Below are 15,472 nucleotides of genomic sequence, written 5' to 3' on the forward strand. Positions count from 1 at the left end.
GCTTGAAGCCAATGGCAAGCCACTTGCACACGTGACCATCAAATGTGGTATATACCAAGGAGACGCTCTGTCCCCAATGCTGTTCTGTATAGGACTGAACCCCCTCAGCCAAATAATCAACAAGACGGGCTATGGATACCAACTCAGGAATGGGGCCACCATCAGCCACCTCCTCTACATGGATGACATAAAGCTATACGCTAAGAACGAGCGGGACATTGACTCCCTGATCCACACTACCAGGATCTACAGCTCTGACATCAGAATGTCATTCGGACTTGAGAAATGTGGCCGCATGGTGACTAAAAGAGGAAAGGTAATCCACACAGAGGGGGTCTCAAATACCTCCATCGAGTAAGGCAAGTCCTAAGAAGTCAGCTCAATGGCAAGAACAAGTCCCTAGCCATTAACAGCTACGCCCTACCAGTAATCAGGTACCCTGCAGGAATCATACGGTGGCCAAAGGAAGATATACAGACCACAGATATCAAGACACGGAAGCTCCTAACCATGCATGGAGGGTTCCATCCCAAGTCCAGCACCCTGAGACTGTACACTAGCCGTAAAGAAGGAGGCCGAGGACTAGCGAGCGTGAGAGCCACGATCCAAGATGAAACATCCAAGATCCATAAGTACATCAGGGATAAGGCCCCAACGGATGACGTGCTCAGTGAATGTCTCAGACAATGGGCATCAAAGGAAGATGAGGTGCTGGAGGGACCATCATGGGAGGACAAGCCCCTACATGGGATGTACCACCGAAACATAGCTGAAGTAGCTGATATCCAGAAATCCTACCAATGGCTAGAAAGAGCTGGTCTGAAGAACAGCACAGAGGCACTGATCCTGGCTGCACAAGAACAGGCCTTGAGCACCAGAGCAATAGAGGCCCAAATCTACCACACCAGACAAGACCCCAGGTGTAGATTGTGCAAAGAAGGTCCTGAGACAATCCAGCACATAACTGCAGGGTGTAGGATGCTGGCAGGTAAAGCATACATGGAGCGCCATAACCAAGTAGCTGGAATAGTGTACAGGAACATCTGTGCAGAGTATGGACTGGAAGTCCCAAGATCCAAGTGGGAAACACCTCCAAAGGTGGTAGAGAATGACCAAGCCAAGATCCTCTGGGACTTCCAGATCCAGACAGACAGAATGGTAATGGCGAACCAACCGGACATTGTGGTGGTGGACAAAGAGCAGAGGAAAGCCGTTGTGGTTGACATAGCCATCCCAAATGATGGTAACATTAGGAAAAAGGAACATGAGAAACTTGAGAAATATCAAGGGCTCAGAGAAGAGCTGGAGAAGACCTGGAGAGTTAAGACTTCAGTGGTACCTGTGGTCATTGGAGCACTAGGGGCAGTAACCCCCAAACTGGAGGAGTGGCTGAAACAGATCCCAGGAAAAACATCTGACATCTCAGTCCAGAAAAGTGCAGTACTAGGAACAGCAAAGATACTGCGTAGAACCCTCAAGCTCCCAGGCCTCTGGTAGAGGACCCGAGCTTGAAGGGAAAAAGAGACCACCCACGGGGGGTGAGGAAAAGTTTTTTTTTTTTTTTTTATATACACCGTTCAAAAGTTTGGGGTCACATTGAAATTTCCTTATTTTTGAAGGAAAAGCACTGTACTTTTCAATGAAGATAATTTTAAACTAGTCTTAACTTTGAAGAAATACACTCTATACATTGCTAATGTGGTAAATGACTATTCTAGCTGCAAATGTGTGGTTTTTGGTGCAATATCTACATAGGTGTATAGAGTGTATTTCCAGCAACTATTGTTAGGGTTTTCCAGGTTATCTTTATCGTAGGATTATGTTGGAATGTAACCTGTAATAATTACCCTCGCCTGTCCTGTCTTAACAAAAGTAGTAGAACAAAGTGCTAAGATCTTTTGAACTGATTGACTAGCTGCAGAGCTATCAAAGTTGTTTTGTTTACACAACATCGTGAAGGACCCCCTGCTGTGCTTTGATCAGCCAGGGGCTTCGGCCATTTGTCTACTCTGACCCCCACTCTCACCCCCACTCTGTTTCTCTCAATAAAAATGGTCCTGCAAGAGGCCTGAGTCAGACCTCCATTTCGATCATCGCTGCACGCACAGCGACGAATGGACTCTCCACCTGCAGGTGTCCAAAAGGACTTACTTGTCTCCCGTGTGGTTCTTGCAAAATAAGTTGGAGTGAGCAAATCTCTAACAACTATCACTCCAGTGTTCTAAGAAATTGAAGATTTCCTACAACGGTGTGTACTACTCCCTTCAGAGGACAGCACAAACAGGCTCTAACCAGAGTCGAAAAAGAAATGGGAGGCCGCGTTGCACAACTGAGCAAGAAGATAAGTACATTAGAGTCTCTAGTTTGAGAAACAGACGCCTCACAGGTCCCCAACTGGCATCTTCATTAAATAGTACCTGCAAAACACCAGTGTCAACATCTACAGTGAAGAGGCGGCTGCGGGATTCTGGGCTTCAGGGCAGAGTGGCAAAGAAAAAGCCATATCTGAGACTGGCCAACAAAAAAAAAAAAGATTAAGATGGGCAAAAGAACACAGACACTGAACAGAGAAAGACTGGAAAAAAGTGTTGTGGACGGAAGAATCCAAGTTTGAGGTGTTTGGATCACAAAGAAGAACGTTTGTGAGACGCAGAACAAATGAAAAGATGCTGGAAGAATGCCTGACGCCATCTGTTAAGCATGGAGGAGGTAATGTGATGGTCTGGGGTTGCTTTGGTGCTGGTAAGGTGGGAGATTTGTACAGGGTAAAAGGGATTCTGAATAAGGAAGGCTATCACTCCATTTTGCAACGCCATGCCATACCCACTGGACAGTGCTTGATTTGAGCCAATTTTATCCTACAACAGAACAATGACCCCAAACACACCTCCAAATTGTGCGAGAACTATTTAGAGCAGAAGCAGGCAGCTGGTATTCTATCGGTAATGGAGTGGCCAGCGCACCAGATCTGAACCCCATTGAGCTGTTGTGGGAGCAGCTTGACCGTATGGTACGCCAGAAGTGCCCATCCAACTAATCCAGTTTGTGGGAGCTGCTTCTGGAATTTCTCCAGATTACCTCAACAAATTAACAGCTAGAATGCCAAAGGTCTGCAATGCCGTAATTGCTGCAAATGTTGACGAAAGCAAAGTTTGATGTAAAAAAAAAAAATCTTATTTCAAATACAAATCATTATTTCTAACCTTGTCAATGTCTTGACTCTATTTTCTATTCATTTCACAACGTTTGGTGGTGAATAAGTGTGACTTTTCATGGAAAACACAAAATTGTTTGGGTGACTCCAAACTTTTGAACGGGAGTGTGTATATATATATATAATGATCAAAAACATTTTTTTCAACCCTTGCTCCTCACCAATTTCATAGACATTCTTGTTATTGGTCAGACTGCTGCTACTAGAGATTTCAGCGTAGGGTGAATCCCGTCTGGCAGGTGACTTCATTTCCACATAGCCACATTCAGTGTTTTTTGTTGTCAGTATTGGAGGGTCCTTGATAGTGGCGTAGGGGTTTTCAGAACTGTTCAGGGAGCTGGAGCTTCCATGATATGGTATGCCTTCTTTCACCAGGTCTGTACAATGAAACAGAGCCATTGTAAAAAACATTTTGAATTAAACAGGCAAAATTGGTCAATTCTGGACTGTGTATCATCAGAACTTACCTCGCAAAGACTTCCCCATGCATCTTCTGTCAACTCCGCAAACTCCTGGTTTGGAGAAATACAGAAATTGAAAGCAAAGTCAGTGAATGGAAGAAATTAAATTGTCTGTCGCCAGTGTGATCAAGTTTTTGCAATCTCATAGCAATGCAGTGGAAATTCCTTCACTTTCATTTTAAATCAACAATTCTATCAACCCGACTTATAGGTTATAGTTTTCACTTTCAAATTAAATAAACAATTCCACCAACCCGACTTATAGTTTGTAGCTCACCAAGTTCATTGAAGCAGTCCCTTTGTTTCCAGCCGGTCGGCAATGTGCCAGTGGCATCAGCAAGAGCATATCTCTTTCGTCCTTCCACATTCTTCAAGTTCATAAACATGTTGTTCTTGGCCAACAAAGTACAAATAAATACAATTGAAGTGACAACAGTTATCCAAAGTATGTACAAATGCATACATAAAAAATAGATACTTTTCCATATGGAGAGTTATGTTGTGGGGTAGTGCACTGGGTCAGAGTGTGGTAGCTGGGATTGGAGAAGTAGTTACTGGGGTGCACATCACATGGTAGATTAGCATCTGAAAAGAGTGAAATTTTGAAATCATTAATTCATCATTATCATCATCCTATTATATTAGTGAGACAAAGGACTGGAGAAGGAAAAAAACAGTCCAGATCAGTGTTCCCTCTAATTTTTCAAGTGTCTGTGCAAACACACAAGCTCCCTGTGCACACTGTGGACCACTATGTGCAACACCTAGTGCACACTGTGGACCACTATGTGCAACACCTAATTAATCAATTAATCAATCAATCAATCAATCAATCAATCAATCAATCAATCAATCAATCAATTAATTAATTAATTAATTAATTAATTCAATCAAGCAATCAATCAATCAATTAATAATTAATTAATTACTCCTTGAGTCGTCACCTTATCGTGATGGAGGGGTTTGCGTGCCCCTATGATCCTAGGAGCCATGTTGTCGGGGGCTTCATGCCCCTGGTAGGGTCACCCATGGCAAACGGGTCCTACATAGGTGAGGGGCCAGACAAAGCACGGCTCACAAAACCCAATATGATGATTAAGAAAATTGGATCTAGTTTTCCCTCGCCCGGACGCGGGTCACCGGGGCCCCCCTCTGGAGCCAGGCCTGCAAGCGGGGCTCGAAGGCGAGCGTCTGGTGGCCGGGCCTTCGCCCATGGGGCCCGGCTGGGCACAGCCCGAAAAGAAAATGTGGGTCCCCCTTCCCATGGGCTCACCACCTGTGGGAGGGGCCAAAGGGGTCGGGTGCAGTGCAAGCTGGGCGGCGGCCAAAGGCAGGGACCTTGGCGGTCTGATCCCCGGCTGCAGAAGCTGGCTCTTGGGACATGGAATGTCACCTCTTTGGCTGGAAAGGAGCCCGAGCTGGTGTGTGAGGCAGTAAAGTTCCGACTAGACATAGTTGGACTTGCCTCCACGCACAGTTTGGGTTCCAGTACAAGCCCTCTCGAGAGGGGCTGGACTCTCTTCCACTCTGGCTGGGCGCCTGCACATTGGGGTTCACCCCAGTGAACAAGAGGGTAACCTCCCTCCGCCTTCGGGTGAGGGGGACGGGTCCTGACTGTTGTTTGTGTCTATGCACCAAACGGCAGCTCAGAGTACCCACCCTTTTTGGAATCCCTGGAGGAAGTGCTGGAGAGCGCTCCTTCTGGGGACTCCATCGTTCTACTGGGTGACTTCAATGCTCACGTGGGCAATGACAGTGAGACCTGGAAGGGCGTGATTGCGAGGAACGGCCCTCCCGATCTGAACCCGAGCGGTGTTCTATTATTGGACTTCTGTGCTCGACACGGATTTTCTATAATGAACACCATGTTCAAACGTAAGGGTGTCCATGTGTGCACTTGGCACCAGGACACCCTAGGCCGCAGTTCGATGATCGACTTTGTAGTGGTGTCATCGGATTTGCGGCGGCATGTTTTGGACACTCGGGCGAAGAGAGGGGCGGAGCTGTCAACTGAACACTACTTGGTGGTGGGTTGGCTCCGATGGTGGGGGAAGATGCAGGTCCGACCTGGCAGACCAAAACGCTCTGTGAGGGTCTGCTGGGAACGTCTGGCAGAATCCCCTGTCAGGAAGAGCTTCAACTCCTAACTCCGGCAGAGCTTTTACCACGTCCCGGGGGAGGCGGGGGACATTGAGTCCGAGTGGACCATTGTTGAGGCGGCCAACCGGAGCTGTGGCCGTAAGGTCGTTGGTGCCTGTCGTGGCGGCAATCCCCGAACCCGCTGGTGGACACCGGCGGTAAGGGATGCCATCAAGCTGAAGAAGGAGTCCTATCGGGCCGTTCTGGCCTGCGGGACTCCGGAGGCAGCTGACAGGTACCGGATGGCCAAGCGGAACACGGCTTCGGCGGTTGCTGAGGCAAAAACCCGGGCGTGGGAGGAGTTTGGCGAGGCCATGAAGAATGACTTCCGGACAGCTTCGAGGAAATTCTGGTCCACCATCCGGCGTCTCAGGAGAGGGAAGCAGTGCAACGTCAACACTGTTTACAGTGGGGATGGCGTGCTGCTGACCTCGACTCGGGACGTCGTGAGTCGGTGGGGAGAATACTTCGAAGACCTCCTCAATTCCGCCTACACGCCTTCCATTGTGGAAGCAGGGCCTGGGGACTCTGAGGCGGACTCTCCAATCTCTGGGGTCGAAGTCACTGAGGTAGTTAAAAAACTCCTCAGTGGCAAGGTCCCGGGGGTGGATGAGATCAGCCCGGAGTTCTTAAGGGCTCTGGATGTTGTAGGGCTGTCATGGCTGACACGCCTCTGCTACATTGCGTGGACATCGGAGACAGTACCTCTGGATTGGCAGACTGGGGTGGTGGTTCCCCTCTTTAAGAGGGTGGACCGGAGGGTGTGTTCCAATTACAGGGGAATCACACTCCTCAGCCTCCCTGGTAAGGTCTATTCAGGGGTGCTGGAGAGGAGGGTCCGTCGGGAGGTCGAACCTCAGATTCAGGAGGAGCAGTGTGGCTTTCATCCTGGCCATGGAACAGTGGACCAGCTCTACACCCTCAGCAGGATCCTCGAGGGTGCATGAGAGCTCGCCCAACCAGTCCACATGTGTTTTGTGGACTTGGAGAAGGCGTTCGACCGTGTCCCTCGGGAGGTTCTGTGGAGAGTGCTTCGGGAGTACGGGGTGCCAAGCCAACTGATAAGGGCGGTTCGGTCCCTGTATCACCGATGCCAGAGTTTGGTTCGCATTTCCGGCAGTAAGTCGGATTCGTTCCCAGTGAGGGTTGGACTCCGCCAAGGCTGCCCTTTGTCACCGATTCTGTTCACAATTTTTATGGACAGAATTTCTAGGCGTAGCCGAGGCGTTGAGGGGGTCCGGTTTGGGGACCTCAGCATCGCGTCTCTGCTTTTTGCAGACGACGTGGTGCTGTTGGCTTCTTCAGGCCGTGATCTCCAGCTCTCACTGGAGCAGTTCGCAGCCGAGTGTGAAGCCGTCGGGATGAGGGTCAGCACCTCCAAATCCGAGTCCATGGTCCTCGATCGGAAAAGGGTGGAATGTCCTCTCCGGATCGGGGATGAGATCCTGCCCCAAGTGGAGGAGTTTAAGTATCTTGGGGTCTTGTTCACGAGTGAGGGGAGGATGGAGCGCGAGATCGACAGGCGGATCGGTGCAGCGTCGGCAGTAATGCGGACTCTGTACCGCTCCGGCGTGGTAAAGAGAGAGCTGAGCCAAAAGGCAAAGCTCTCAATTTACCGGTCAATTTACGCTCCTACCCTCACCTATGGTCACGAGCTATGGGTCGTGACCGACAGAACGAGATCCCGGATACAAGCGGCCGAAATGTGTTTTCTCCGTAGGATGTCCGGGCTCTCCCTTAGAGATAGGGTGAGAAGCTCGGTCATCCGGGAGAGACTCGGAGTAGAGTCGCTACTCCTCCACGTTGAGAGGAGCCAGATGAGGTGGCTCGGGCATCTCATCAGGATGCCCCCTGGACGCCTCCCTGGGGAGGTGTTCCGGGCATGTCCCACCGGTAGGAGACCCCGGGGATGACCCAGGACGCGCTGGAGAGACTATGTCTCTCAGCTGGCCTGGGAACGCCTTGGGATCCCTTGGGATGAGCTGGACGAAGTGGCTGGGGAGAGGGAAGTCTGGGAGTCCCTCCTGAAGCTGCTGCCCCCGCGACCCGACCCCGGATAAGCGGAAGAAGATGGATGGATGGATGGACGGATTAGATATTAATCAATCAGTGTATGCTGAATTTTATTTTGTGCGCAGCATGGAGTTTCTTGTGTGCAGAGACTGCGTGACCAGTGCGCAATTGCGCAGCTGCGCAGCTTAGAGGGAACACTGGTCCAGATCCAGTCCATATTTTTATCAAAACTATATGTGATGGTACCTGTGGTGGTATAGTCAGTGGTCACCCTCATGGCAGGAGTGTATGTCACTACTGGCATTGGAGGTTCTTTTCCTGTCTGCTTTTTCTTATAGATGATGAAGAGGAGAAGGAGAAAGAGCACAAGGAGGACCAGCACAACAATTCCTGCAATGGCTCCAATTTGATAGGTGTCCACCTGCACCGCAGCACTGGTGAAGGTGTTGAGGCTGTCAACGACAACACCAGCTACAGATCGGAGATGAGAAAGCAGTATCAATGTTAAGCTTCTTGTGTGTGTAGACATACAGTATTCAATTAATATTACAGTGTACAATAGAATCATATATGCACACAAGTCTACGTCCTCACCTTGGTCACAGCGGGCTCCCTTCCAGCCGTTGTGACAGTAACATGTACCAGTGATGTGATCACAGGTGGAGTTATTGAGACAGTCACACACCTGCCGGCAGCCATAACCATATGAACCAGGAGGACACGCTACAATAACAAGTAACGAATGTAAGCGCATATTCATCACATCAGGATTTCAATACGTGGCCTCAGTAGGCTACTCGAAGAGCCGGTCCCAAACCCAGTTAAAAAAGACAAGGTAAACAAATAAACTAATCATACCTAATAGGAAGATAAAAGTCACAAATCTTTCTGTTGATGTTCAATTCAGTAAGTACAAATCCATTCATTTGTCCAAATGTTTGTATTGGTTATACTGCTCAGGGTTGCAGGGAGCTGGATCCTTTGCCATCTGAATTTGGGCAAAAGTTGCCCTATAGCCTTTCCCTGGACTGGTTGCCAATCAAAGAAATAATATATTTACCGTGTCAATTTCATACTAGGCGGCTCGGTGGCGCACTGGGTAGCACGTCCGCCTCACAGTTAGGAGGGTGCGGGTTCGATTCCACCTCCGGCCCTCCCTGTGTGGAGTTTGCATGTTCTCCCCGGGCCCGCGTGGGTTTTCTCCGGGCGCTCCGGTTTCCTCCCACATTCCAAAAACATGCTTGGTAGGCCGATTGAAGACTCCAAATTGTCCCTAGGTGTGAGTGCGAATGGTTGTCTGTCTCTGTGTGCCCTGCGATTGGCTGGCAACCGGTTCAGGGTGTCCCCCGCCTACTGCCCGATGACGCCTGGGATAGGCTCCAGCACGCCCGCGACCCCCGTGGGGACTAAGCGGTTCAGAAAATGGATGGATGGAATTTCATACTACAGTGGAGCCTCGGTTTTCGACCACAAGCCGTTCCAGAAGGCTGTTCGAGAAGTGAATCGTTCGAATTCCGAATCATGTTTTCCCATTACAAATAATGAAAAAAAATTCCACGCAAAAAAACCCCGCCTTTTTTTAAGCATTCTTTCATTTGCGCATTTTTGTCCGATCGCGCAACTGCAGCGCACCGCCGAACGCGCAACGGTCGCGCATCGTCGACCGCGCAACTGCGCAACTGCATCGCACTGGTCACATAATTGTGACAGAGCGGTCGCTAAAATTTAGAAAATATTTTTAAAGTCCTAATGGACTTTCCAAAATGTAAGTGGACCTCAGTATGCAGGGAGCTTAATTTGGTCCGATCGCGCAACCGCATTGCTATAGGAGCGTCTTTGTGTTTTAGGATGGCTTTACTGCCCCCACTTGCTTCCTTTGGTGGCATGATTAGAGTTGATGCAATCCTCAGAGTAACGAGAATGTAATAACGAACGGAGTCAGTTGGCATGCGGGTCCTCTCGGCTCATCTCGCGAGGTTCGACAACCGAATTTCATCCGACATCCGAACCAAAAAAAATCTAGAATTTTTTTGTTCGAATACCTATTTGTTTCAGAACCAGGACGTTTGAAACCCGAGGCTCCACTGTATTCTTAAGTCAGGCGATTAAAGAACTACACCAGGGGTCAACAATCTTTTTTAAACTAAATTAAAATGTCACGCTCCTGCGTTTTGGCCACCTGTCAAACTAATCAGTTACACCTGCCTGCACCTGTAACTTAAGCACTTAAACCCCATGATCCCCGTCCTTCCTTGTCAGTCTGTCTCGTGATGCTACCCTGTTGCTCACTGCTCTCTCCCCGTCTGACTCCCATTGCCGACCTTGACCCGTCTTGTCTTCTCTGCCGCCTACCCTGACCTCTCACTAGTTTCTGACCACGTCTTGCGCGCTGCCTGTCCTGATCCCTTGCTTGTCCCCGACCACGACTCACTGCTGCGCTCCGCTGTGCTGCACGCTTTCTCCGCTCCTCTTTTCCCCAGGTGGTTGCTAGGCATCCACCACCCAGTCACCCCGTGGGGAGCAACCAACCACCCTGTCATCCTAGGTCACTGATTCCACCCGGCAGAGTCGTCACTCCAGCCGTTCCGCTATCCCAGCTCTCCTCGTTTCCCCTACCCCAAACAATAAACTCTGTCATGCTGCACTTGACTGTTCGGCTCTGTTTGCGACATAAAATGTAATTCTTAGGTTATGATCACTCTGAAGTAGGACTGTCACGAGCAAATATTTTTAGAATCGATCATTGTACCGATTATTCTATCAGATAATCAGATCAGATTTGATTTTGCATTATTACTCAAATTGTTAAAAAAAAATAAGAATAAAAACAAAAAAAAGTTATATTTTATGTTCAATGCCAAAATGGCTGTACCGTTATTTGGCCCAAATGAAATCTCATGATTTGCTAGGTGGTTTCTGAAGGTGCTAATTACCGTATTTTCCAGACTATAAGTCTCTCCAGAGTATAAGTCACACCAGCCATAAAATGCATAATAAAGAAGGAAAAGACATATATATACAAGTCGCACCGGAGTATAAATTGCATTTTTGGGGGAAATGTATTTGATAAAATCCAACACCAAGAACAGACATGTCATCTTGAAAGGCAATTTACAATAAAAATAGAATAGGCAACAACAGGCTGAAAGTACGGTATGCTAACGTTACGTAAACACATAAACAAGGAACTGAGAATGTGCCAAATGTAACATATTAAGACTTATTCAAATAACTATAGCATAAATAACAAGTTTATCTAACCATCCGCGTCACTCCAAATCATTAAATCCAATGAAATCATCATCCTCTGTGTCACTTATAAACAACTCTGCTAACCCCGGAAGTAGAAGACGTGATGCTTCCTCTTCTACGTGGCTAATGTCTGACTCATTGTCAGTTGCATTTCCAATTATTCCACAGTCTTAGAGCGCCCTCAGGTGGTTTAGTGAGAAAATAACATGTGAAATTATATAATGTGTTAATAATAATTTCACACATAAGTCGCTCCTGCGTATAAATCACAACTATGAAAAAAACTGCGGCTTGTAGTCCGGAAAATACAGTAAATTATTGGATATACACGATTTCACCTTACATATGTGTTGTTTCAATATTTCTCTAAAATTAATGGATAAAAAAAAATTGCTAATGTTTTTCATTTTCCTGATAAAAACATACCTAAACTGCGCTAGTTAGTGAAAAATTAACCATCCTCAGTTTAACCTCCCTTTAACCGAATTACATGAGCTTAATCCATAAGTAAAATTAATGACGTATTTATAGGGACAGTTGCTACAAACAGCAGTCAAGAGAAACCATTAACGGAATTATTTGATTGTTTACATACTTTGTTGACAGTGTTGGCCCATGAAGCCAGTACGGCAGGTGCATTGTCCATAGATGTGGTCACAGTCTGCTCCATTCATGCACTGGCATGTTTGAGAACAATCTTTCCCATAAAATCCTAATGGACAACCTGAGAAGGAGTCAAGACATGTCAAGTCAAAACACTGATTTAAGGAAGGGAATAATGGTAATCTGTAGTGACGACTGAGGAAAATAAAAACAAAGTCTATAGGTAGTCGACTGACGTTGTGTGCAGTAAAGGCCGGTCCATCCTGGTGTGCACTTGCATTCGCCATCATAGGCATTGCAATGGGCTCCGTTGTGACAGTTACATGTGTGGATGCAGTTGGGTCCCCATTGAGCAGGAGGACACGCTGCAATACAAAGACAACTTGATCAAGTGTGCTGTGAGGTACAATGAAAGCAGCGTAATGCACCACAGTAACACCACATCGTATAGAATTCGAGGGAGTGAACTGACGCTGAGAGCAGTCACTGCCAATCCATCCTGGAAAACACTGACAGGAGCCATCAATAGGGTTGCACGTGCCATTGTTGGTGCAAGTGCAGCTCAAGGCACATTTCCTCCCGTAGTAACCACTGGGACAAACTACACAAGATATGTCTTTCTTAAATAACATTTATGCTGCAGTGAAGTTGTAAGTTGACTATTTGGTCGGGACCACCAATATGCTGATGTAATGCTCACCCTCATTGCAAAGTCCCCCCTTAAAGCCTGGGAGACAGTCACACTGTCCACTCACATGGTGGCATGGTCCATTACTGTGGACACACTGGGGACACGTCTGACTGCAACGGTGACCAAAGTAACCTGGAGAGCATACTGAAAAAGAAAAAGGGAACCTAAGATTAGGTAGACTCATGTCTAATGCTCACTTCATGTTAAATACCACAGCAACGGTCAGCCCCACACCCCCAAAGAAATGTGCCAAATTTAATCTTTACTGTAGTAAAATCGTTGAATGCCCTTGAAGTCATATCATGGAGAGTTGATCCCAATTTCCAGGTTAAATACACCTCTAAAGGAGCTCTGTATATCCTGAATGACAGCAGCAAAAAGTCTCCACTTCAGTGGGCATCTAAATGGTACTCATCATGTATGATCAGCTTTTATATTGTAACACAGTTAGTTACCGTTCTTCAAAGTTAAAAAATGACCACGAATTGAAACTGATGCAATGACTATTATTTGCTATAGTAAATTAGTTTTTACAAATAGTAGCAAGGACGGAGTCCACGATGGTCGACTGGTTAGCACGTCCACCTCACAGTTCAGAAGTGCAGAGTTGGATTCCGCATCTGGCCTGTGTGGAGCATGTTTTGCCTGTGTTCGGTTTCCACCCACATTCCAAAGGCATGCATGGTAGGCCGATTGACCACTCCAAATTGCCCGTGAGTGTGAGTACGGATGGTAATTCATCTCCGTGTGCCCTGCGATTGGCTGGCGATCAGTTCAGGGTGTATCCCTTTCAAAAGGGACGTCACTGTTCGGCTCTCAGCGGATGCTTCGTGGCCGTTTGTCTACCGTCGATCATCGGAAACATAAAGTATGGCTGCGGATCAAGAGGTTTGTACGGCTTCGTGCACCAACTGCACCCTTCTCTTAGAGAGGTTGTCCCTGCTAGAGGTACGTGTCCGCCAGCTAGAGCAGAATAGTGCGATAACAGTAGATGTGGCGGACACAGATGCGGACTGTAGTCAGCCCACTAGCCCAGTTAGCATTAGCATTAGCCCCAAGCGGCTTGCTAATCGCAATGAGCCAGGTAAGACGCATAGCTGTCCAAAGTCATCTCGGTCTACTGGCCCTCGCACCTTGGTCATAGGTGACGCCATTACTCGAAATATCACGCTTAAAAATCCAGCCACGGTAATGTGTATTCCTGGGGGCAGAGCACCCGACAAAGAAGCTAATCTTAGGCCTAGTCAACAGCGTAGTTCCAACAACACAAGCTACTCGGACATAGTGATACACGTTGGCGCCAATTATGTTAGGATGAGGCAATCAGTGATCACAAAGAAAAACATAGCGAGGACTTGTGTTCTCGCCAGAAAGATGAGTCGGCATCGAGTATTTGTCTCTGGCCCCTTGCCTGGGAGAGGCACTGATAAGAGGTTTAGTAGATTAGTCTCCCTTAATCGATTGATGGCTGGGTTCTGTAAAAAGCAGGGACTGTATTTTATAGATAACCGGTCCTCCTTCTGGGGCGCCCCGACCTGCTGAGGAAGGACGGCCTTCATCCTAACCGTGAAGGCGCCTTCACTCTTTCTAGGAATATAGATTACTGTTTGAGCCACTCATGACAGGTCACTTTAGAGCAGGCCGGGGCACAGGTGACGAGACCACCTGTTAGGATGGGTTTGGAGTCTGTTAAGTTAAAGTTAACTAGCGCTAGGCTAGACTTCCAGCATGCACATAGCTCCTTGTGTAAACTAGAGCGTCACAGTTTGAATAGTGCTACAGTACACATGAACACACTTTCTACTGAGGTACTAGACAAATACAATCACTCCACCCCGACCGGTATCGCTGAGGAAATGCTGCCTGTTTCAGATAATATTACATGTGTACCAAATATTTACTATCAAATTCCCACGGTCGTATCGTCCCACCGCGCTAATAAACATTTGAGAAGTGATGTCAGGCCTAGAGAACACAATCTTACTCGCATTTCGTTTAAAAATCCTTCGATAAATAGATTACACTTAAACTCGGTTTTATGAATATTAGATCGCTTCATACGAAAGCAGTTCTCGTTAATGACCTCCTCACGGAATATAATCTAAATATTTTTGGTCTTTGCGAGACCTGGTTAAAACCTAATGAACTGCTGCCGCTTAATGAGGCTTCGCCTCCAAATTTTGTGAGCTCGCATGTGGCGCGTCCTCGAAAAAAGTGGGTGTCGCCCTCATCTCAAATTCCGATCTTAGATTTAGGCCTCGCTCGATTAACGTATTTAAAACATTTGAAGTTCTCACTGTCCGATCCACCGCTTTACCGTCATTTTATCTTGCTGTTATTTACCGTCCACCCGGGGCTTACTCTGGCTTCCTGGATGAATTTTCAGAATTTGTGGCTGATCTAGTGACAAATGTGGATAATATAATAATCATGGGCGATTTCAATCCGTCCATCCGTTTTCTATACCGCTTGTCCCCACGGGGGTCACGGGCGTGCTGGAGCCTATCCCAGCAGTCATCGGGCAGTAGGCGTGGGACACCCTGAACGGGTTGCCAGCCGATCGCAGGGCACACAGAGACGAACAACCATCCGCACTCGCACTCACACCTACGGGCAATTTGGAGTGCTCAATTGGCCTACCAAGCACGTTTTTGGAGATGTGGGAGGAAACCGGAATGCCCGGAGAAAACCCACGCGGGCACGGGGAGAAGATGCAAACTCTACACAGGGAGGGTCGGAGGTAGAATTGAGCCGGCACCCTCCTAACTGTGAGGCGGACGTGCTAACCAGTGTGCTAACCAGTGTGCTAACCAGTGTGCTAACCAGTGTGCTAACCAGTGTGCTAACCAGTGCGCCTCCGAGCCACCCTGAGGATTTTAATATCCACATGAATTTACCGTCAGAGCCACTTACTTCGGCGTTTCAGACTTTAACTTATACGTTTGGTTTTACGCAAGCCGTACAGGCAGCAACGCATAAGAACGGAAATACCTTAGATCTGGTATTATCCTGAGGACTGGCAACCTCAAATATAACAGTACTGCCATACACTACTGTTTTGTCTGATCATTACTTAACAAAATTTGAAATTTTAGTTCT

The 15,472-nt window shown here is 47.6% G+C and overlaps 1 protein-coding gene across 4 annotated transcripts in view; it reads right to left on the minus strand.

The window, feature by feature from the left end:
- Positions 1 to 15,472, minus strand: part of megf10 (multiple EGF-like-domains 10) — a 112,649-nt gene that overhangs the window by 23,215 nt on the left and 73,962 nt on the right. For 3 of the 4 annotated variants that reach the window (XM_049738642.2, XM_049738640.2, XM_049738638.2), the window contains 10 exons: positions 12,383 to 12,517; positions 12,155 to 12,283; positions 11,919 to 12,047; positions 11,675 to 11,803; positions 8,422 to 8,550; positions 8,074 to 8,298; positions 4,154 to 4,260; positions 3,953 to 4,067; positions 3,682 to 3,726; positions 3,376 to 3,591 (listed from right to left, as the gene is read on the minus strand). In XM_049738642.2, the coding sequence (XP_049594599.1) occupies positions 3,376 to 3,591; positions 3,682 to 3,726; positions 3,953 to 4,067; positions 4,154 to 4,260; positions 8,074 to 8,298; positions 8,422 to 8,550; positions 11,675 to 11,803; positions 11,919 to 12,047; positions 12,155 to 12,283; positions 12,383 to 12,517 (1,359 nt within the window). The remainder of the gene's footprint in view (positions 1 to 3,375; positions 3,592 to 3,681; positions 3,727 to 3,952; positions 4,068 to 4,153; positions 4,261 to 8,073; positions 8,299 to 8,421; positions 8,551 to 11,674; positions 11,804 to 11,918; positions 12,048 to 12,154; positions 12,284 to 12,382; positions 12,518 to 15,472) is intronic. The other variant, XM_049738641.2, reaches the window with a different exon arrangement.

Source organism: Syngnathus scovelli, chromosome 13 (assembly GCF_024217435.2).
Source record: "Syngnathus scovelli strain Florida chromosome 13, RoL_Ssco_1.2, whole genome shotgun sequence".
In the NCBI taxonomy this organism is placed as follows: domain Eukaryota; kingdom Metazoa; phylum Chordata; class Actinopteri; order Syngnathiformes; family Syngnathidae; genus Syngnathus; species Syngnathus scovelli.